Consider the following 25,066-nt stretch of genomic DNA (forward strand, 5'->3'; position numbering starts at 1 on the left):
GAAAAACAAATAGTGGGAAAATGAGAGAACAACTCAAGTGACAGCATATATACCAGGAAAAAAATAGTGGGAAAATGAGAGAACAACTCAAGTGACAGCATATATACCAGGAAAAAGAAATAGTGGGAAAATGAGAGAACAACTCAAGTGACAGCATATATACCAGGAAAAAAAAATAGTGGGAAAATGAGAGAACAACTCAAGTGACAGCATATATACCAGGAAAAAGAAATAGTGGGAAAATGAGAGAACAACTCAAGTGACAGCATATATACCAGGTCGTGGTAATTTTTGAACAAGTCGACAGGAGAGTGTAAGAATTTCGTAATGTTTACAAGTTACTAAAGTAAACTAAATGATAAAATTACCAGTATAACCATTACCATGGTGTTCTATGGTTAAGAAACAACAAAGTTAGTGATGGTAACAAGAAGGAAATGGTTGTCATTAAATAGATTCTTTCAACTAGAGAAGAGACACAATGGTCATGAAAAAATTCAGTTGTAGCTACTGATGGTCGTATCACTTCAGTTGTAGCTACTGATGGTCGTATCACTTCAGTTGTAGCTACTAATGGTCGTTTCATTTCAGTTGTAGCTACTAATGGTCGTATCACTTCAGTTGTAGCTACTAATGATCGTATCACTTCAGTTGTAGCTACTAATAGTCACATCACTTCAGTTGTAGTTACTAATGGTCGTATCACTTCAGTTGTAGCTACTAATGGTCGTATCACTTCAGTTGTAGCTACTAATAGTCACATCACTTCAGTTGTAGTTACTAATGGTCATATCACTTCAGTTGTAGCTACTAATGATCATATGACTTCAGTTGTAGCTACTAATGGTCGTATCACTTCAGTTGTAGCTACTAATGGTCGTATCACTTCAGTTGTAGCTACTAATGGTCGTATCACTTCAGTTGTAGCTAGTAATGATCATATCACTTCAGTTGTAGCTACTAATAGTCACATCACTTCAGTTGTAGTTACTAATGGTCGTATCACTTCAGTTGTAGCTACTAATGGTCGTATCACTTCAGTTGTAGCTACTAATGGTCATATAACTTCAGTTCTAGCTACTAATGGTCGTATCACTTCAGTTGTAGCTACTAATGGTCATATGACTTCAGTTGTAGCTACTGATGGTCGTATCACTTCAGTTGTAGCTACTAATGGTCATATGACTTCAGTTGTAGCTACTGATGGTCGTATCACTTCAGTTGTAGCTACTGATGGTCGTATCACTTCAGTTGTAGCTACTAATGGTCATATGACTTCAGTTGTAGCTACTGATGGTCGTATCACTTCAGTTGTAGTTACTAATGGTCGTATCACTTCAGTTGTAGCTACTAATGGTCGTATCACTTCAGTTGTAGCTACTAATGGTCGTATCACTTCAGTTGTAGCTACTAATGGTCATATCACTTCAGTTGTAGCTACTAATGGTCGTATCACTTCAGTTGTAGCTACTAATGGTCATCATGTAGCTACTCAGTTCAGTAGCTACTGATGGTCGTATCACTTCAGTTGTAGCTACTAATGGTCATATGACTTCAGTTGTAGCTACTGATGGTCGTATCACTTCAGTTGTAGCTACTAATGGTCATATGACTTCAGTTGTAGCTACTGATGGTCGTATCACTTCAGTTGTAGCTACTAATGGTCATATGACTTCAGTTGTAGCTACTGATGGTCGTATCACTTCAGTTGTAGCTAGTAATGGTTTAAACGCAACGTGTCTTTCTTTCAAATGCGCAACAAACGTACCGTACTTTAGATTGAAGTTTTTGTTACATGTTATGATGAAATTATTTTTCTAATCCAGCTTTCAAACCATAGTAAAAAGCTATCAACGTAGAAATACCAATACAAAGAGTGATTGAGAATGGGTCTTCTTGTTTTTACTTTCACAAAAATCTTCACCATTATAGTAGAGCTATATTATTTTTTCATTTTCAGTATTTATCACGTCCTTTTGACGGGTTGGTGGCGCTGTAATATATAATTTTATGGAGGTCACTTCAAAAGTTACAACTGCATGTGTTCAGTGTATCTGAAAATCCAGCTAGCTGGTAAGAAGTACTGAATCATGTTGACCACCACAAAAGTTACAACTGTATGTGTTCAGTGTATCTGAAAACCCAGCTAGCTGGTAGGAAGTACTGAATCATGTTGACCACCACAAAAGTTACAACTGCATGTGTTCAGTGTATCTGAAAACCTAGCTAGCTGGTAGGAAGTACTAAATAATGTTGACCACCACAAAAGTATCTTTTGAATGATATTGCCCTGACCAATGGTATTAGTATCATTAGTCAATAAAACACTGTATTCCTGCTGTACACTAAAGAGGTATTTTCAGTTCGACCTTTAACCTGTATCGTTCTCGGAGACGCAAAGAAAGTTGCCAGACGTGTTGCCAGACGTGTTATCATAACCTACCTCCATGGTGATGAATGTTATCATAACCTGCCTCCATGGTGATGAATGTTATCATAACATGGTGATGAATGCTATCATACCTCCATGGAGATGAATGTTATCATAACCTGCCTCCATGGTGATGAATGTTATCATAACCTGCCTCCATGGTGATGAATGTTATCATAACTTATCTCCATGGTGATGAATCTTATCATAACTTACCTCCATGGTGATGAATGTCATCATAGCTTACCTCCATGGAGATGAATGTTATCATGACTTATCTCCATGGCGATGAATGTCATCATAACTTATCTCCATGGAGATGAATGTCATCATAACTTACCTCCATGGTGATGAAGGGATCATAAGTTTGAGTCGGAGTGTTGATGAATGTTATCATAACTTACTTCCATGTTGATGAAGGGATCATAAGTTTGAGCCGGAGTGTTGATGAATGTTATCATAACTTACCTCCATGGTGATGAATGTTATCGTAACCTACCTCCATGGTGATGAATGTTATCATAACCTACCTCCATGGTGATGAATGTCATCACAACTTACCTCCATGGTGATGAATGTCATCATAACCTATCTCCATGGTGATGAAGGGATCATAACCTACCTTCATGGTGATGAAGGGATCATAAGTTTGAGCCGGAGTGTTGATGAATGTTATCATAACCTACCTCCATGGTGATGAAGGGATCATAAGTTTGAGCCGGAGTGTTGATGAATGTTATCATAACCTACCTCCATGGTGATGAAGGGATCATAAGTTTGAGCCGGAGTGTTGATGAATGTTATCATAACCTACCTCCATGGTGATGAAGGGATCATAAGTTTGAGCCGGAGTGTTGATGAATGTTATCATAACTTACCTCCATGGTGATGAAGGGATCATAAGTTTGAGCCGGAGTGTTGATGAGTCCCCCGATCAACTCGTCAATCTTGCCAGGTTCGTAAATGATGTATGGTTGCCGGAGAAGGATACGAAGTGGGTCTTCGCCTACAGGGAAACAACAGGTAATTAAAATGAATAAAATAAGGTAGTTTACAGAAGACCGTGACAGCGGTTGAAATCTGAAAGATCACTGTGGAAGTGTTATTTTCTTAGAAGACACATTCAAGAGGCGTGTAGAATGAACGTCTTCCCCAACAGGAAGACAGAAAATGTTGACGAAAAAAAAAAAAAAAAATGCATTAAATGAAAACGAAAATTTAAAAAAAAAACAGAACGAATGAAATAAGAAAGTCATTCAAAGACCACACCTCCAGGGAAGAAAGACTGTAGTAAAGAAGTCAGTTTGATGTTTCTATAGTAACTGAAATAATAAAACATTCAAAGTTAGGGAAACTCGATAAATGAGACGTTACGTTCACTAAGTTATTGAGATTTGGGGGGAATTTCATTCATAATCAACAATCTTGGGCAAGGGTTAGTGAAATGAACTAGATTAGGGTTCGTATGTTGGTCATTTATGTTCCGTCTATAGTGTTTTCATTCACCATAATTTACCTACATCTATAGTGCTTCGATACATGTAGTTATAACGTTTTGAACGTCTACAGAAATATAAATTTATTTTGATGAAAATAAGGGCACATAAAAAATAATTTGATGACAGTTGTTCTTCTGTGTGTGTTATACGACAGGGCAAGTCGATGTGTTTTTCTAGAGTGAATGAAACCAAAAACATTGGAAAGGTTTTCCCTCACTAAAAACAAACAAGATGAAACATCGAACATCAAAGAGAAATAAGACAATAAGTGAAATAACTAAAGGCATTGTGATTGGAATGGACAAGCCAATAACGTAAATTAATAATACAACAATTAGAAAGCGTTGAAGTCCTTTCGATTTTTAAAATACAAAAACCCGTATTTGAAATGTTATTATGTACCGTTCTGGTTGAAAACCAATATTATGGTCATTGTTATCAAACTTATCACTAAGTTTAATATATTGTTATTTTTACCTACAAATTCGTGGTACTTGTTATATCTTCTGACCATTCCCTGGATGTGGGTGTGTCCGAACCTGAAGGCCGCTGCTTGAAACGAGTTGGCCATTCCCATGTGGACATCACGATCGTATCCGTTCCAGTAGCCCTACAAGGGTGTTAGAGTGCAATATTAGATTTTGTAGAAACCATAAAAAGCCTCGATTTTTATTACCGTTTTCTCATTAGCCTCACGCGCTAAACAGTCTGTTAGGGTTACACACATCTTACCTTCAGATATGAGAGTTAAAGTAAGAAATATATTTAAATCTCTGACTCCAGTATTGTAACATCCTAAAAACGTTTCTTCATCTTTTCGTCTTCATCTTGTGTAGTTGAGTCGTGTGTTTTAGTAAGCTGATAGTGTAGTTGAGTCATGTGTTTTAGTAAGCTGATAGTGTAGTTGAGTCATGTGTTTTAGTAATCTGGTAATGCGGTTCAGTTGCCCTGAGGAAAGAGTAACCTTCAAGGAATGAAAACAGTTAAGTAAGACTTACTTTAAGAAGAAAAGGAGGCATGGTTTACGTATAACGGATACTTGACAGTTGGTCTTATCTGTGAAGTGTAGTTAGGGTTAACGTTTCCGTGAACATAAAGTACAGTTGAACATTAGGGTTAGCGTTTCCGTGAACATAAAGTATAGTTGAACATTAGGGTTAATTCTGTGAACATAAAGTATAGTTGAATCTAAAGGTTAACGTTTCTGTGAACATAAAGTATAGTTGAATCTAAAGGTTAACGTTTCCGTGAACATAAAGTATAGTTGAACCTGTGGGTTATATTTACTAGGGTTACTTTTACGTACCTGAAGAAGAAACACAAACAGATATGTTTGTGTATAGTTGGTGAACTGGGGGTGGATAACGTTATCCACCATATTTCAGGGATAACAATAAGTACAGCATACTTATGTTTATTCTGATATGTGTAATATTATACTTCCTGAACTATCAGAGTCAGCTATAGAGTACAAAACTGTTCAGATATTAGAACTTCCTGTTTAGAACTTGATGACTTTCTACATCAATTAAATATAACATGTAAAAATCATTCGTAGTTAACCACTGACTAAAGCAAAAGTTATTATCTTACTTAGAGTGAACTGTGACCTACGGTAGCGAACGTACGTTACCTAGGGTGACCTAAGTCAGTGAACTTACCTCATCTTATCTGATTTATTTAGTGAACTTAACCCCACTTTGCGCGACTTATTTAATGAACTTAGATCATTAGCTTACGTGACCTATGTTAGTGGACATGTCTTAACTTGTTTTACTAATGTCAATGAACGTGTCTTATTTGTGTTAGTTAATATACTGTACTAACCTTACCTTGCTTGAGTTATATTAAATAACGTATTAATTAACACCCTTTAATATCTGATTATTTATGGAAAACGTATGTGATATATCAGCAAATTTTGTATTTAGTTTGTTTGTTTTTTAAATTAAGATTGTTTAACGAAAACGTGATCTAATAACAGTAAGTCTTAAATCCAGACGAGAACACACACATAACGCTCAAGGACACAATAAAGGTCTGACTGAATTACAAACAGTTTCATTGTTAACCATTTAACAATGGTTATGAATAACACGTTCATAAATTTAATAAAATGTGAAAGTTTGTTTGTTTTAAAGTTAAACACAAAACTAAACAATGGGCTATTTGTGCTCTGCCCACCAGGGGTATTGAAATCGGTTTCTAGTAGTGTTAGGCATGCCGCTGTCTCCCTAGGCGCGAAATGTGAAAATAAAGGGAAATCAAACGATATATTCACGTACATAATAGTTATCTATGCGGACACCAGGTGGCGTCATGCGGTTATATTAAATACTATTGTTACTCCACATGTTTTTACATGATTCGTATATTCGTAACTGATGTTATAACTACTTCATAGATAAATAGTTTTAAAAATTACATTTAGATAGTTTTCATTGCTCTGTGTTATCGTCTAAATTACGAAATAATTAAACTTGTGTAGTTCGTGGTTTATATATATATATATACATATTATATTTATGACCAAGACAAATGCTTTCCACTACAAAGAGATAGGGTTCTCTACTTGCAATTTATGGATCGCAGGTTCGAATACCCCGTCGCCTAAAATGCTCACCTTTTCAGCCGTGAGGGGGTGTTTTGTTTGGTTTGGTTTGAACTTCGCGCAAAATTATCTGCGTTAGTCGTCCTTAATTTTGCAGCCAGTCATCACTGCCCACCGCCAACTCTTGAGCTACTCTTTTACTGATGAAGAGTGGGATGACCGTCACATTATAACGCCCCCACGCCCGACGGGTATTCGAACATGCGATCCTCAGATTACGGGCCTGGGAGTGGGTATAATGTTACAGTAAATCCCACTATTTGTTCGGGGGTTGTGATAACTAGCTGTCTTCCCTCTAATCTATCACTGCTAAATTAGGGACGGCTAGCGCAAATAGCTCTGTGCGATTTTTAAAAGAAAACAAAAGTTGAGACCCTTGCAAGGTGTTGGACAAGTGAAACAGACTTTATAAAGTAGAACCCGATAGTAGAAAGAAATGAAAAGATTTTCATTTTTCTCGTCTATTCACGGGGCTTATTTAGACTTTGGATAAATTTGTCATAGTTATTTTGGACTTTTTAGCATGTATAGTTATGTTCTAGTACCCAACACGTTCCATTCCTCTAGAGTAATGGCCCGGTGGGTTAAGGCGTACGACTCGTAATGCGAGGGTCGCAGGTTCGCATCCCGGTCGCGCCAAACATGCTTGCCCCTTTTAGCCGTGGGGGCGTTATAATGTGATGGTCAATCCCACTATTCGTTGGTAAAAGATTAGCCCAAGAGTTGGCGGTGGGTGGTGATGACTAGCTGCCTTTCCTCTTGTCTTACATTGCTAAATTAGGGACGGCTAGCGCAGATAGCCCTCGAGTAGCTTTGCGCGAAATTCAAAACAAAAAAACAATACACTTGACATTCTAAAGGTACAGGTTTCGATCCAGCGTGAGGTAGAAACTGGATTGTCACATGAGAATAGCTTTAAAGACGTACATCCAACCTAACTCACCATTGAGCCCAAGGTCGTACTTTGTAAGAATCAAAATGGCCGAACACGAAGACTTTTACCTGTGAGTGCAAGGTAAGGTTGTACCTGTGGACCATTTCTTCGCCAATTGCCATGGGAAGGAATTCATTGAATGTTATGTGCTGTACAGATGCTGCCATAATGTGTCGGACCTCGTGGTAAATTCGTTCATCATCCCAGTGTGGGTTCAATCGACCCAGTTGTATAGCAAGTCTGTTATGGTCACGAACGTAAAGTGTGTGGAGGACCGTAAGATGAATTTGTTCGTTAACTCGTTCATCTCCTAACAAGATATAAAGGCAGCATGAACATTCATTTCAGACACGTACGTAAAAGAAAAACAGCAAATTTATTAAATCTGAAGTCTACAGTAATTTGTCGAGCTCAGTAAATATTCGAAAAACAAAAATTGAAATTATAGTAAAATAAACAGATAACACTTGAATGTTGTTGCAAGGAAGAGAAAATATGAAAGAATCAAAACGAATTTTTTGTGTGTTGGTATAATAATGCTATATATGTATATATACAGGGTGTCTCAAAAATGTATACACACTTTAAATGATTATAACTCACCCAAACTTTCCTTTTTTACAGGTGCAACTGATTTGAACTAATGGTAGAAGCAAGAGTTTTATTTTGGCATTAGTTCATGACCTCAGTGAAGATGACCCTGACCAGAGAGTTGAATTTTCTGAGTGGTACCTGGCAAAATCTGCAGAGGATGCACAGTTTCCAAACAAGATTGTCTGGAGCTATGAGGCCATATTTAATTTAAATGATTCAGTTAATCGCCACAATTGCACCTAGGGGGCACCTCAGAACCCACATGTTATTGTTGAACACCGCGTAAATTTACCAGGGGTTACAGTGTGGCATGGATTACCAGAGTTGGGTGTAATTGGACCGTTCTTTTTTCCAAAACACAGTCACTGGTCTTGTTTATCTGAACTTGCTGTAAGAATCTGTCGTGCCACACATTCGAGAGCAATTTGGAAATGAGGAGTTTTATTTCCAGTAAGATGGATCACCTTCCCACTACCATCATAATGTGAGGGCCTATCTTGACGAAAAATTTGCTGAATAAATGGATTGGACGAAGAGGTAGCACTGAGTTTCCCCCACGTTCACCAGACCTCACACCTCTAGATTTTTTTTTATGGGGATACGTCAAAGATAAGGTTTATAGCACAAAACTTGCAATAATCAATGAGCTGAGAGCAGCAATTGAAAGATAATGTATCCAAATACCAAAGAAATGATTCGTGAAGTTTGCAATTCCATCTGTCCGCATTATCAGCAGTGCCTGGATCAGAACAGTCATCAGTTCAAATACCTGTGATAACTCAAAAGATTCTACACTTGTTTTCTTAAACTTGGGTTACAGAACCTAGATATATTTTAATAAACATTGTACTTATAACTATTCAAAGTGTGTATACGTTTTTTGGGACACCCTGTATATATATATATATATGTGTGTGTATATATATAGAGTTAAGTAAACAAAATCAAAAGGAAGAGTTGCGTTAAAAATAGTAATTCCAAACCTCTAACTAATTATATTAATTTGTCATAAACAAAAACAAGTCAACACAAAAATAAATTAAAAATAATAAAAGCTGCACTGATAGAAAGGATCCCAGTGTATAAGCTATAATGTGGGATATAAAATGTACCCTAGGTTTTGGAGGTGACTAAAGATGTAGGACCCACATTGCAGTGGGGATAGACTGTCTATCAGTCTTAACATCCATTCGCCAGTTTCACATAAAAAAAAAAAAGAGTCAAGGAATAGCAATTGATATAGAAATACAAATTAGAATAAAAAGATGTGGATGCTCAAGCCCACAACGTCCCACATATATGCCACCCTTCACTGCCTGCAGGCTGTTGTGAGAAGGTGACTGCTCTCCAAAATAAAGAAGAAAAAATAATTGAAAAATAAAAATAATAAGAAAAATTAAGATAATTCATAAGGATATCAACGTAAATAATTTTGATGAAAGAAAATATTTTCCCTTTCCAATTTATAGTTTACCCTCTTTTAATAATAACGTACTATACTCTTATGCTATAAACACTATAACTTTACAATTATTCAAATATTGTAAAATTTGTAATAAATTACAATATTTTATTATTAATGTTGAAATACTGATACAAAAATTCATAATTAATGGATTTAATAAAGAAACTTTAAGTAAAATTATTAAATTATTCTGTAACAAATATAAGAATGTCTTCAATAAATATAAAGAAATAAAAATTAGAGAAATTTACTAAGAAATTTCTAATAACTATTTTTAGTTATGAATAAGGTCATTTAACAACTTGGCACTACTTTATGCGGATGTACACCTTACTGCATATAAAGTCTTGTTTAGCGCATGGTAGTTAAAGTAGACTTAATAGGTGGTGGTTGAAAGTTATAATAGCTAATTTAGATAACTGGATGGGGCTTTTCATACTGGTTTAATTTGTTTACTGGGCTGCTAATTAGTGCATTTCTACCATAATGAGGGCTGGAATGCTAACTTCAATAGGTAAGTTTATTTAACTTACTTGCACCTAAATGGTTGTACTATATTTTTATTATTTTTATTTTTCAATTATTTTTTTATTTTTATTTTACTTTGGAGAGCAGTCACTTTCCCACAATAGCTAGCAGGCAGTGAAGAATGATAAATATGTGGGACGTTGTGGACATGAGCACCCACATCTCGCTCTCCTAACTTCTCTATATATTATTTCTATTGCTATTCCTTTACTCTATTTTATTTATTTATGTGAAACTGGCGAATGGATGTTAATACTGACAGACAGCGTATCCCCACCGCAATATAGGTCCTACATTTTTAACCAACCACCTCTAAAACCAAGGATACATTTTATATCCCACATTATAACTTGTACCCTGGGATCCTTTCTATTAGTGCAGCGTTTTCTATTGTTAATTTATTTTGTTTCGACTTGTTTTGGGTTATAACAAATTAATATTCATACATATAGGAATCATTTTATTATTAAAGACTTGGTAGTAATTTTGGTTTTAAAGACCTTTGGGGAGACCCCTAAGGCAAACAGGGGCGCTCAGAAACTTTTGTTTCTCTTCAGCCCCGCGCATGAGAGAAGGTTAAAGTAATCAGGAATTGTAGGATAAACACTTGGTAGCTTAGTGACTTGGTAGATTTCTGCTGGGAGACTTGGGGTCATTCGGGCGTAGTTGCAATGAAGGCCAGAGAGTCGGAGGAGAAAAGGAGGAGCGAGCTAACTTGAAGTGAGGAACAAATAACAAAACTAACGTAACGAGCAGGGGTAGGCAAATAGGGTAGAGTAGGCAAACTTATTAACTAAGATTCTGCATGATATGAAGAGAAGGCGCAGGGTAACGGATCACCTTTTTAGGGCCTGGGTAAAGAAATACCCAAAATTTTGCTGTGGGGGGAAACAGGAGTACCCCTAGAAAACCCACTTTCACGATCAGGGCGCCGAATAATCTACCCTGACCGTGTCCTGGATAGCTGGGGGATTGGCGTCAAGTAATTATGGAGGGGTTAGATGCGGCCACTCCTCACTGGAGAAGGATTGCGCATGTCGGAGCCTGGAAGATAACTTTCTGAGTTTCGGTTTTGATTCTCTAGTCCTTCAGCAAGTCTCGAACGAAATAATTTTGCCAAAGGGGACTGTCGTAGTGCTTCACATATTGAATCGTAGTCTTGGTCAGTTGCACAGGTTTGTGATGACCTTGGTGTGGTAAGTTACTTGTATAGAAACTTGTATAGGTAAGTTATCCGGGTATTCCTCAAATGTCTGGGAAAATTTATGTCCTCTTGACAATCTAGTTTGAATAGCTTGAGAGATGGTGAGCAGCTTGTCTGTTACGGTTGATTTGTCCGAATAGGTAGCTTGTGTAGTTTGCATCTGGGAAAACGTTTTCGAGCGAAGTGAAATGGATAACGTCTGAGGTATGTTTTCAAATGAATTTCTCATTAAGGCCTGGCATGGCTAGGTGATTGAGGCACTCGACTCGTAATCCCGAGGTCGTGGGTTCGAATCCCCGTCACACCAAACACACTCGTCCTTTCAACCGTGGGGCGTTATAATGTTTCAGTCAATCCTCCCATTCGTTAGTAAAAGAGTAGCCCAACAGTTGGCGGTGGTTGGTGATGACTAGCTGCCTTCCCTCTAGTCTTACAGTGCTAAATTAGGGACGACTAGCGCAAAAAATAAAAAAAACCAAACAAACAATTTTGTATTAACTAATTATGAGGAGAATAATTTGTTTGTCTGTAGTTTTGCAGACAAACAGCATCTTATTTCATCAGATGTTATTAATTAACAAATAAAATGTTCTATTAAACAGTAAATGAATTCTCTATTAACTACTATGTATAAGTTTCCATTGATAAACAAGTAAAATATTCCATTGATTTGCAAGCAAGGTTGCTTAGCAACTAGCAAGTAATTAGCATATAGGCTCGTCTACCATCTAGCGAGAAATATCATCTACTGATAAGAAATAAAACCCTAAACTGACTAGTGAGTAAATGATACAGTGAACACATTTCCTTAAGTTTACAGGTGTTTAGTTGTCAAGGGTTTTGTATGGCTGTCTTAATATTTCTAATTCAACTTAAGTTGTGAAGAAAAAAAACTTATTTGTTTTGTTCAAGCGGAAAGCTAAACAATGGGTTATCTGTTCCGTGCTCGCGACAGAAATCGAACATCAAATTTTGGTGTTATAAACCCTTAGGCTTACCTCGAATCTATCGGTATGGAAACGATTATGAATATAACTTGATTTTGATTTACTATGATTACTGCTTTCTAGCTTAAGGAAACAAATTCAAGAAACACGTTTGCATCAACTAACGTAATTACTTATCTTTGGATCTCTCGTGGCCTGGTTTGACCACTTGATTTAGTGTTAAAACTATTTCACAAAATGAACAGAGTTGAGATCCTCAAAATTTCACTTCAGTGCTTAATACCTTTATAAACTTTAATATCTTCATCGAATTTGGCGAGAAAATTATTTATTTTTTTGTACAGGAACAAAATATCTTAATTTCTCATGTTGTATAAACAGTGATGATGCTCCGCCATCTTGTTAAGGCATAGTAGTTTTATATATGTAAAAACGGCTGGGTTTCTCAACCCAAACCAGCCATTTTTACATATATATTTTGCTCTACAAGTGGGTTTCTCGTCATCACTGATTATATTTTTTTCTATAGATGAACTGTGAATAATGATGACCCTCCGCCATTTTTTTCAGGCTTAGCTATTTCTATAGCAGAACTGCCAATAGATATGATACTCCACTATCTCGTTCAGACATTACTGTTTCTGTAGTTTTCGGTTGTTCGCGGTGCCCCCCGCTAGTACAGCGGTATGTCTCCGGATTTACAACGCTAAAATCAGGGGTTCGATTCCCCTCGGTGGGCTGAGCAGATAGCCTTTGTGGCTTTGCTAAAAGAAAAAACACACACTTCTCGCGGCTAAATGTATTGAACAAATGTTTTGAAATGTGCAGTGTTTTTTGAAAAAAATTTAAATTGGAGTAAAATCGATAAACACTTAACAAAATAAAATCTGGATATCAGTAACCGGGTAAATTATCATACCATTTATTTATCTGATTAAATAATTGTTCTCCTACTGCGCTCCCTGGTGACTCAGAGATTCTAAAGCTAAAAATCAGGGTTTGATACTAGCGATGAGCACAACACAGATAGTCCACTGTAGAGATTTGCGCTTAACAGCAAGCAAACATACAAAATACCCTACCGGCAAGGAAGCAAAACAAGTGGCGAGGTCTCGATATACAGTCTCGTTCCGGGTTTTGTGACATAGGGGGCAGTAGTGGTTTCAAGCCATACTCACTGAAGCGGTCCCACACACGCATCAAACCTGAAACAGGAATAGATAAATATCCAGTTTCGAATTAGAGAAATTATTTCCTTCAGAAGACAGGTCTGGTGGGCAGTACAAGGAAATAAATGCCAGAGTGAGAGGTAAAAAGAAAAGATAAATATGTGACTTAAAAACACCAGCCTCAAGCAAAAGGCATTTTTTATAAAAACACATAATTATTCAAAAATATATCTGTAAAAACGGCTGGTTTGGGATGGGAAAAATTTGTATGCAGAGGAGCGAACAACGATTCGACCTTCTTCGGTCAGGTTTACAAAGAAAGAAAGAGGTAACTGACCGATATCTGACCATATGTTTGAAGGCGGTTGTGTAATTGAGTGTAGGAATGTAGAGGGCGTGCTTAGATGTTTGATTATATTAATAATATAGGTATAAAGGTGTTCCTTTGTATTGGTTTATTTTGGGCTTGAGTTGTTGTATAAGTAAGGCTTCTTTAATTTTGCGTTTGTTTATGTTTTTTTTTTTTTTTATTTAGTATTTGAGTGTTTTCTATGGTTATGTTGTGTTTATTTGACTTGCAGTGTTCGAAAACGTGTGAAGGTGACTTTTTGTGTTTTTTGAATCTGGTTTCCATTTTTCTACTTGTTTCTTCAATATAGAAGTTGTGACAGTTATCACATTGCATTTTATAAATAATGTTTGTGTGGTGTTTGTCAGTGTAGTTTTTACATAGTATAGACCTCAGGTTTGTGCCTGGTTTTTGAATAAATTTGGTATTAACTGGAATGTCATATTTTGTTACTAGTTTTTGCCAAATGTTGGTTATTTTTCTGCTGATGTCAGGAATATATGATATGCAGCAGTTTATGGTTTTGTGATTTTTTAAATCGTGGATTATATTTACTTTTGTTGGTTGATTTTGCTTTCTGTCTAGGTGTGTGCGTATAATGTTTTCTACGGTTTGTGGAGGAAACTTATTGATGAAGTATTGTTTTATTTTGTCTAATTCATCATTAATATTATCTGGTGAGCATAGTTTTATGGCTGTATTTATTTGGTTTCTTAGTATGTTGAGTTTTTGTTTTGTTTCATGTGCTGAGTCCCAAGGAATGTATAATCCAGTATGGGTGATTTTTCGGTGGATTTCTGTTTTAAATTGTGTGTCGGTTCTTGTAATTTTGAGGTTAAGAAATGATATTTGATTGCTTTCTTCCTGTTCACTTGTGAAGTTAATGTTGGGATGTATAGAGTTAATGTGATTGAAAAAATTAAGTATGTGTTCTGTAGATTTGAATCCCGCAACCGTGTCATCTACATATCTGTACCAGTATAGTGGTGGATGTAATGCTGTGTTAATTGCTTGTGTTTCAACTTGTATCATAAAAATATTGGCTAGAACTGGTGATACTGGGTTGCCCATGCTTAGGCCATTTGTTTGTATATAGTTGTGGTTGTTGAACATGAAGTTTGTCTTTATCGTGGTGAATTCTATGAGGGTTGCTAACTGGTTACTGGGAATGTCTGTAGTTGGGTTAGGGTCTCGGATATAGAGTTCTAAGGCTATCTTGCAGGCTTCAGTGGTTGGGACTTCTTTATACCTATATTAATAAATATAATCAAACACCCTCTACATTCCTACACTCGGTTACACAAACCCCTTCAAACATGTGGTCAGCTATCGGTCAGTTACCTTTTTCTTTCTTTGTGAACCTGATGATGACCGAAGAAGGTCGAAAAGTTGTTCGCTTTTCTGCATAAAAATTTTCTCCACCCAAACGAGCCATTTTTACATGTATATTTTCCTCTACAAGTGGGTTTTCTCGTCATCACATAATTATTCACTCATAACATAAACAAAAAATCTCCTATGAACGAGAGATATAATTGGTAAAGTTTGTAAATAAAAAAAAAAATTCATATTCGTCTAGCTATTACATATAATTACAAAAATATCTCGTAAGTTTAATACATTAATAATTAAATTACTATTTTTTCTTAACAGTAGATAACGCTTTGAAGATGTTCTCGTTTGAGGAATTTAAATTTAATACAGCGATCACACTGAGTCTTTCAACTTAACATTTATTATAGAAAGTTTAAAAAATAAAACAATTTAAACATTTAATGTTGAAAAAGTAGTAACTTAAGTGGCAAGACAATACCAGTTTAAAGTCTGGTGAAAAAGCAAGAATTTTTTACAGTTTTCAAGGGAAGATGTAGTAAACCTTACAATGTATAAAAATAGTGAGAGCTTTGTTTATGGTTTAGAACGTTGTGCTGTGTTTGTAGATTAACATTACCTCCTCTTCCAAGGCGTAGTTTGTGACCCAGTTCTTCTGTGGAGCCATACATGAAGTTAGCGTCAAGAGGTGATGTGTCCAAGTTGATGTGGACTCTTGGACCTTCCATTAGAAAGAACAATCTTTTATTCCGAATGATATATTCACATCACGAAAATAGCTCAATTACAGTGTTAGTTATATCAAAATATTCTTGTGCAAAATGTTCGAGAACGATCCATACTTTATACATACTGCAGAATGTCGCTGATAAACGATTCAAGTTTCAACTTCTCCACCACAAGAGTTCTAACACAACTGAATCTGAAACGATTTCTTACTTGTTCAAAATCAATAATACCAACTATTGTTGTAAGAACTCTTTATATATCTGGTATTGTGAAAGACCTAGTTAAATCTTATAATGGTTTGTTTGTTTTTGGAATTTCGCGCAAAGCTACACGAGGACTATCTGCGCTAGCGGTCCCTAATTTAGCAATGTAAGACTAGAGGGAAGGCAGCTAGTCATCACCACCCACCGCCAACTCTTGGGCTACTCTTTTACCAACGAATAGTGTCGGAAAGGTTCGACCCATTCCGAGAAGTGTCGAAAAGGTTCGACCCATTCCGAGAAGTGTCGAAAAGGTTCGACCTATTCCGAGAAGTGTCGGAAAGATTCGATAGCTTTCAAGACTTGATAAATTATCACAATAGAAATACATTTTTTTTTACCGTTTTTGTTCGAGGTTTATATTCTGGTACTCAAAACCAGACATATAATAATTTCTATTTTCTTGGTTTGTTTATACGTACTATCAAAACACTGTCATGTTAAAGTTGCCATAACATACCAGTTTAAAACAAATAATGCACTCTAGTTGTTTTGCTACCACAAACATTGACAGGATAGTAAAGGCCAAAGAACTTTACTTAGACTTACCACAGAACACAATATTTAACGAAAACTGTAAAAAATATGATGCCTACACTTTAGAGAAATACGAAAATGTATGATGACCGAACAGGCTTCAAGCACAACCAATCACGCTGAAGGTACACATTCGTATTCGTTCAGAGCATAATCACAGGTTAAATAGGTTTCATAAAACGAAAGAAATGTAAATAAAAGAGCATTGGAAAACACCATCCACCTATCTATTTATTTATATATCGGTGTTCATCTATTAAGAAAAGTTATAAACGGATTGGATACAATCTTATATTCTCCCCTCTATTATAAAGATCTTTAGTTCAAAATCCCTAAAAACAGAAGCGGTGAATGTGTTTATTAATCAGATATCTTTAATGTATATTCACAAAACTATGTCTACATCGCACGTTTTTACTGAAGAGCATTTATTCTGTACAAATGTTTGAATAAAACCATCTGTTACACTTTGTCGTCACTGGAAAATCCAGTTATCTGACACAACTCGTATATCTGTAATAAAACTAATAATACTGAAGTACTTCCATTATAAATAACATAATGTTCAATACGTTGTTTTAGAAACACAGTGGTTCAGTGTGTTGTTTTAGTAACACAGTGGTTCAGTGTATTGTTTTAGTAACACAGTGGTTTAGTGTGTTGTTTTAGTAACACAGTGGTTCAGTGTGTTGTTTTAGTAGCACAGTTGTTCAGTATGTTGTTTTAGTAACACAGTGGTTCAGTATATTGTTTTAGTAACACAGTGGTTCAGTATATTGTTTTAGTAACAGAGTGGTTCAGTATATTGTTTTAGTAGCACAGTGGTTCAATATATTGTTTTAGTAACACAGTGGTTCAGTATATTGTTTTAGTAGCACAGTGGTTCAATATGTTGTTTTAGTAGCACAGTGGTTTAGTGTGTTGTTTTAGTAACACAGTGGTTCAGTATATTGTTTTAGTAACACAGTGGTTCAGTATATTGTTTTAGTAGCACAGTGGTTCAGTGTGTTGTTTTAGTAGCACAGTGGTTCAGTATGTTGTTTTAGTAGCACAGTGGTTCAGTATGTTGTTTTAGTAGCACAGTGGTTCAGTATATTGTTTTAGTAGCACAGTGGTTCAGTATATTGTTTTAGTAGCACAGTGGTTCAGTATGTTGTTTTAGTAGCACAGTGGTTCAGTATGTTGTTTTAGTAACACAGTGGTTCAGTATATTGTTTTAGTAGCACAGTGGTTCAGTGTGTTGTTTTAGTAACACAGTGGTTCAGTATATTGTTTTAGTAGCACAGTGGTTCAGTGTGTTGTTTTATAGCACAGTGGTTCAGTGTGTTGTTTTATAGCACAGTGGTTTAGTGTGTTGTTTTAGTAACACAGTGGTTCAGTATATTGTTTTAGTAGCACAGTGGTTCAGTATGTTGTTTTAGTAACACAGTGGTTCAGTATATTGTTTTAGTAGCACAGTGGTTCAGTGTGTTGTTTTAGTAGCACAGTGGTTCAGTGTGTTGTTTTAGTAACACAGTGGTTCAGTATATTGTTTTAGTAGCACAGTGGTTCAGTATATTGTTTTAGTAGCACAGTGGTTCAGTGTGTTGTTTTAGTAGCACAGTGGTTCAGTGTGTTGTTTTAGTAGCACAGTGGTTCAGTGTGTTGTTTTAGTAGCACAGTGGTTCAGTATGTTGTTTTAGTAGCACAGTGGTTCAGTGTGTTGTTTTAGTAACACAGTGGTTCAGTATATTGTTTTAGTAGCACAGTGGTTCAGTGTGTTGTTTTAGTAGCACAGTGGTTTAGTGTGTTGTTTTAGTAACACAGTGGTTCAGTGTATTGTTTTAGTAGCACAGTGGTTCAGTATATTGTTTAGTAGCACAGTGGTTCCAGTGTGTTGTTTTAGCAACACAGTGGTCCACAGTGGTTCAGTGTGTTGTTTTAGTAGCACAGTGGTTCAGTGTGTTGTTTTAGTAGCACAGTGGTTCAGTGTGTTGTTTTAGTAGCACAGTGGTTCAGTGTGTTGTTTTAGTAGCACAGTGGTTCAGTGTGTTGTTTTAGTAGCACAGTGGTTCAGTGTGTTGTTTTAGTAGCACAGTGGTTCCAGTGTTGTTTTGTTTTAGTAACACAGTGGTTCAGTATGTTGTTTTAGTAACACAGTGGTTCAGTGTATTGTTTTAGTAACACAGTGGTTCAGTGTGTTGTTTTAGCAACACAGTCCAGCATATTGTTTTAGTTTTAGCACAGTGGTTCAGTATATTGTTTTAGCAGCACAGTGGTTCAGTATGTTGTTTTAGTAGCACAGTGGTTCAGTGTGTTGTTTTAGCAGCACAGTGTTAACACAGTGGTTCAGTGTGTTTCAGTTTTAGTAACACAGTTTAGTGTTGTTTTAGTAGCACAGTGGTTCAGTATGTTGTTTTTAGCACAGTGGTTCAGTGTTTGTTTTAGTAGCACAGTGGTTCAGTATATTGTTTTAGTAACACAGTGTTTTAGTAACACAGTGGTTCAGTATGTTGTTTTAGTAGCACAGTGGTTTTGTTTTAGCAGCACAGTGGTTCAGTATATTGTTTTAGTAACACAGCACAGTATATTGTTTTAGTAGCACAGTGGTTCAGTATATTGTTTTAGTAGCACAGTGGTTCAGTATGTTGTTTTAGTAGCACAGTGGTTCAGTGTGTTGTTTTAGTAACACAGTGGTTCAGTATGTTGTTTTAGTAGCACAGTGGTTCAGTATGTTGTTTTAGTAGCACAGTGGTTCAGTGTGTTGTTTTAGTAGCACAGTGGTTCAGTATATTGTTTTAGTAACACAGTGGTTCAGTGTGTTGTTTTAGTAGCACAGTGGTTCAGTATGTTGTTTTAGTAGCACAGTGGTTCAGTGTGTTGTTTTAGTAACACAGTTGTTCAGTCTATTGTTTTAGTAGCACAGTTGTTCAGTATGTTGTTTTAGTAACACAGTGGTTCAGTATATTGTTTTAGTAACACAGTGGTTCAGTATATTGTTTTAGTAGCACAGTGGTTCAGTATGTTGTTTTAGTAGCACAGTGGTTCAGTATGTTGTTTTAGTAACACAGTGGTTCAGTGTGTTTTTTTAATAACACAGTGGTTCAGTGTGTTTTTTTAATAACACAGTGGTTCAGTGTGTTTTTTTAATAACACAGTGGTTCAGTGTGTTTTTTAGTAACACAGTGGTTCAGTGTGTCGTTTTAGTAAAACAGTGGTTCAGTGTGTCGTTTTAGTAACACAGTGGTTCAGTGTGTTGTTTTAGTAACACAGTGGTTTATGAAGCTTGTGCAGTGTGTTTGACCAGCTGTTTCTGTTATTGGAACAGTTATTTCACGTGTTTACGTCAACCCTAATTATCACATGTAATTATTTAAATATAACTAATTGGAACACTGTCAAGATTTATAGCTTTGATAATTCTTCGCTTTATTTTGACAAGCTTTTGTATTGTTATTTATATTTTGACAAACCTTTGTATTGTTATTTAGTGTTATATAGTTCTATTTTTTGTAAGTTCTAGTGTTGGTTTTATATTCAAAACACCTTAAACAAAAGGAAAACCAAACATTTCCTTGTGTTTTAACCCTTTATTTCCCACCTACTCTTTGTTATTTACTTTGTCATTCTTTCCAGCCTTGTTTTGGTGAAAGTTTACCCACAACCGGAACCTGTTTACGAAAATCAAAACCCAGTGGTGGGTATAGCTAGGATAGTTCACGTGTAGCTAAGTACTTGACAGAAAAACAAGTAGAAACTAGCATTACTAAGGAAGTGTCTCATCTGTGAAACAACTGTTGAAAACACAGTCTTTTTATTGTTGTGTTAGTTTTACTTAGATAAAAAGTGACCAATAACTGGATGTACTTCCTTACAGTTCAGATAAAATTTATAGCTACAAACATTCACCTACCTAGTGTACATCCTGGTCTTTGACCTGCCTCAAGACGTTTAAACTCCATACAGTGCTGTCCATAATGGGAATAGAAGGGGTCATCTGGAGGAATTTCAATGGGCATACAGTTGGGATGTTGGAGCTCCTTAGGAATTCCACAACACTTGAAGTCCAAATCTCGGTCATCTGGACAAAAACAACAAATATCCAATCTTTATCTACAAGAGCAGAAGGCAATAGCTAGGGTGTTTATTTGTACTGTAATTTACAAATACGACCTGACACAAAAATTACGTTCTTGCTGTAATGTTACGTGTGGTGTTAACCCAGAAATGTTTACCTTTGTCGTGAACTTCCTCAAAATCCTTGTATATATAAATAATGATTCATTGTTACCTCGATCGTTGATATCTTGATGCTTGTATATATCCAGACCTATGATCATAAACCAGGAATATATATAAATATGTCACCAACAGCTTGTAATCCTAAGGAAAACATTTACAGAATATGGGTTCTTTTCTGTTATTATTAAGCCACATAAAGTAACGACCTTTGTCATCGTTCGAATAAAGTGGAAGTTATCAGAACTAGAAAAGTACAATGTCGTTAGGCACTACTTGAAGACTGTTGGTGTTTAGAAACAACAACAAAAGTATCTTCCAGAACTGAAAAAAAAATATCCTTAGGATATATTTCATCGGAAATACGTATATCAAAAAATTACATAATGGAGGCTATCTGTAGTTAATAAGATTAATAGAGAGGAAGTTGTGGCCGAGAATATAAACACATCGGTTTCAAGAATACACAAACAGTTAAGTATATTTGTGTCAGATATTACACAAGCACGACTGACATGTGCTCTTAATACGTTATGTTGCGTATTCCACTTCTAGAAGATATAAATCTGCAATTTGTGGTTTAAAGTTGTTGTTGTTTTTCAGTTGGAAAATACGTGATGCAAAAAGGTGTAGTCCAATGAAAAACAAAAACCACTTAATGAAGGATGGATCTCAAAATAAAATAGGTTAGTGTGTGTATATATCAATGCTTGCTGTTGTGTGTGTTGATACCATTAAAACAACAGTTATGTGGAAACACGAGTTTATAAGCTTACCCTGTCTTGTTCATGCTATATTTACTCAGAAATTCACTCAAGTGAAACAAGCGAGTTGAAAATAAACGTTCTATTGACTTCCTTGTCTGAATGGGTCTAGTTTGCTTTTTTCGTGTTTAATTTGTGAAGAACTAATGACTTGGTAATTATACTTGCATTGGTTGGCAATATATAGCGGGAATTTTGAGGAGTACTCTATAAACCATTATTTTGACAACCTGTAATAAATAAACTAAACCAGGACATTTGGTAGTGCAATCACTAAAGAGTCCCATGCTACATTAATCAAAGACAACAGTTAGTTAGTTTAAGGAAACTAACACAGAGATTGTGTAACTGCTTCAGTACTTATTTTTATAACATCAAATCCACACATCAGAACAACAATAAAAACCTATCCAAACATTTACTAACTGGAGAGGAAAGTTAAGTTAAGAATTCCGTTAGTAAGACCGGTTCGGATCGAATAAGATTTAGTTCTAAGTATAGTTTGTGAGCTACAATATATATTTAGAAACGGTATAAATAAGGTTTATTTATGTTCCTTAACAGGAACACGTTGTAACCCAAAGTAATACCTCAAGATTGGCATTTTGTGGCAAGGGCGCAGTTTTGCCCTACGAATTTCGAATCTTTGCCATACAGCAAAACATTCCTTGTACTTTAAGTTGCAGATGCGTTATAAGTAGTATAGTCAATACCTTAGCGTAGATGGTGGGTTGTAAAATTCTATTGAATGGCTGAACAGCAAATGTACTCCACTTACACACAGTAAGCGTATCCACTTATAAACGACAAAAACGGGCGGATAATTATTTTAAGTAAAGAAAGTGAAAGAAAACATTCAGAGTTATTATTTATTACTTATGTTAAATTCACATTTTATCAGAGGAAGTAAAAGGCTGCTTGTATCATAGTTAACTTTGTCTTGAGATTAGAGACAGTTTAGGCAATAACCCAGATACAAAGTTTTTACCTTAATGTATTTTCAAGACGGCTAATACCCATACCAGCTCACTTCAGAATACGTTTTTTACCTCAAATGGGTTTCTCGTCATCACGGATTTTTATCGTAATATAATTGTTTGTTTGTTTAGAATTTCGCACAAAGCTACTCGAGGGATATCTGTGCTAGCCGTCCATAATTTAGCAGGGTAAGACTAGAGGGAAAGCAGCTAGTCATCACCATCCACCGCTAACTCTTGGGCTACTCTTGTACCAACGAATAGTGGGATTGACCGTCCCATTATAACGCCCCCACAGCTGAAAGGGCGAGTATGTTTGGCGCGACGAAGATGCGAACCCGCGACCCTCAGATTACGAATCGCACGCCATAACACGCTTGTCCATGCCTCTGTAATATGAATCCTACATGTATACGTAAATCAGATATTGTTTTAACACGTTGCTAAGTTGAAATGCCTTCTGTAAAATGTATTATTTTAACAACAGTCACATTTTTAAAATACGATTCATTGCACTTGTGAAACTTTTCTTGAATTTCGCCACAAGCCACACGAGAGTTCTCTATCGTGAAAGAGTAAAGATAGCTATTCATTACCATCACCCACCACCAACTCTTGGGCTACTCAGAAACGTGAGATTGACTGTCACATGATAATGACCCAAAAGATGAATGGGCGAGCATGTTTGGAAGGACAGGGCTTTGTTTTGAAGTTTGTAGCAGCTGTCGAAACCCCGGAAGGACAGGGCTTTGTTTTGAAGTTTGTAGCAGCTGTCGAACCCCCGGAAGGACAGGGCTTTGTTTTGAAGTTTGTAGCAGCTGTCGAACCCCCGGAAGGACAGGGCTTTGTTTTGAAGTTTGTAGCAGCTGTCGAATCCCCAGGAAGAAGTAAGGTGATCTGAATGAGTAATTTTGTACAGTGTTGTGCGCCACCTAGTGGCCGGAACGAATAGTTTAGTTAATCGTGAAATTTTAGGAGTAAAAAGTGAACTTAATAACAAAAGGTATTTTACTCAGTGAAACACGGACTTTAAAAACGGCGAATATTGTTTACTTATCAGTTAAACAACTGAAAAAATTATGCGCTTACATGTTAAGCTCTCTTCTCAACATAAACTATTTTTTGCAAACTGGCAATAATTTCTGTTCTCATTCGACGATTAAAGTAAAGAAATAATTGTGTGAAACATGTTGTTTTGTCGTTGCTAGAATCAGTGGTTCGATTCCTGTTGGACTATACAACAGGTACTCCGATGTGACTTTGCTTTAAAAACACACAAACACACATACATTTGTTTCTTCGTTTGCACCCCCCAGTGGAACAGCGGTATGTTTCAGGACTCCTACCGCTAGAAATCGGGTTTCGATACCCGTGGAAGGCAGAGAACAGATAGCCCATTGTGTAGCTTTGTGCTTAATTCCGAAAACAGACGCTTTTGCCCCCCAGTGGCTCAGCGGTATGTCTGCGGACTTAAAATGCTAAAATACGGGTTTCGATAGCCGTGGTGGGCAGAGCACAGATAGCCCATTGTGTAGTTTTGTGCTTCATTCAAAACAACAATCTTCGTTTACAGTTATACAGAATGTGCTGCCATCTACTAAATGAGTAGTGAATTTAGTTCAACATTAAACTTAGTTAACAAATGCTGATAAATTTTTAAATAAGATATAAACCTGGACAATTTTAAAGATCCGAAGTCATGTGAAATTAAGGCAAGTTGTTTCACACATCTATAAAGTAATATATTTATGAAACACAAGTAATCCTTTAGTTAAGGTAATAATATAAAACCCGATGTATAAAGTGTTACACTTTTTATTAACCATACAAACCTTGACACATTAGATTAACATAGCTGAAGACTTCTAGTATAAATAGAACGACTTGAATGTCTTACTCCAAATCTTATAAAATAAAGACGACTTGAATGTCTTACTACAGATCCTATAAAATAAAGACGACTTGAATGTCTTATTCCAAATCTTATAAAATAAAGACGACTTGAATGTCTTATTCCAAATCTTATAAAATAAAGACGACTTGAATGTCTTACTCCAGATCTTATAAAATAAAGACGACTTGAATGTCTTACTCCAGATCCTATAAAATAAAGACGACTTGAATGTCTTATTCCAAATCTTATAAAATAAAGACGACTTGAATGTCTTATTCCAAATCTTATAAAATAAAGACGACTTGAATGTCTTATTCCAAATCTTATAAAATAAAGACGACTTGAATATCTTATTCCAAATCTTATAAAATAAAGACGACTTGAATGTCTTACCACAAATCTTATAAAATAAAGACGACTTGAATGTCTTATTCCAAATCTTATAAAATAAAGACGACTTGAATGTCTTATTCCAAATCTTATAAAATAAAGACGACTTGAATGTCTTACTCCAGATCTTATAAAATAAAGACGACTTGAATGTCTTATTCCAAATCTTATAAAATAAAGACGACTTGAATGTCTTATTCCAAATCTTATAAAATAAAGACGACTTGAATGTCT

At 35.9% G+C, this 25,066-nt stretch overlaps 1 protein-coding gene across 2 annotated transcripts in view; it reads right to left on the reverse strand.

Annotated features, from left to right (window-relative positions):
- LOC143246675 (peroxidase-like) overlaps positions 1 to 25,066 on the reverse strand; it is a 100,779-nt gene that overhangs the window by 20,177 nt on the left and 55,536 nt on the right. For both annotated transcript variants that reach the window (XM_076493750.1, XM_076493749.1), the window contains exons 7-12: positions 20,482 to 20,649; positions 15,683 to 15,784; positions 13,296 to 13,418; positions 7,544 to 7,785; positions 4,408 to 4,540; positions 3,310 to 3,437 (exon numbers count right to left, since the gene is read on the reverse strand). In XM_076493750.1, coding sequence (XP_076349865.1) covers positions 3,310 to 3,437; positions 4,408 to 4,540; positions 7,544 to 7,785; positions 13,296 to 13,418; positions 15,683 to 15,784; positions 20,482 to 20,649 — 896 coding nt within the window. The remainder of the gene's footprint in view (positions 1 to 3,309; positions 3,438 to 4,407; positions 4,541 to 7,543; positions 7,786 to 13,295; positions 13,419 to 15,682; positions 15,785 to 20,481; positions 20,650 to 25,066) is intronic.

Source organism: Tachypleus tridentatus, chromosome 3 (assembly GCF_004210375.1).
Source record: "Tachypleus tridentatus isolate NWPU-2018 chromosome 3, ASM421037v1, whole genome shotgun sequence".
NCBI lineage: Eukaryota > Metazoa > Arthropoda > Merostomata > Xiphosura > Limulidae > Tachypleus > Tachypleus tridentatus.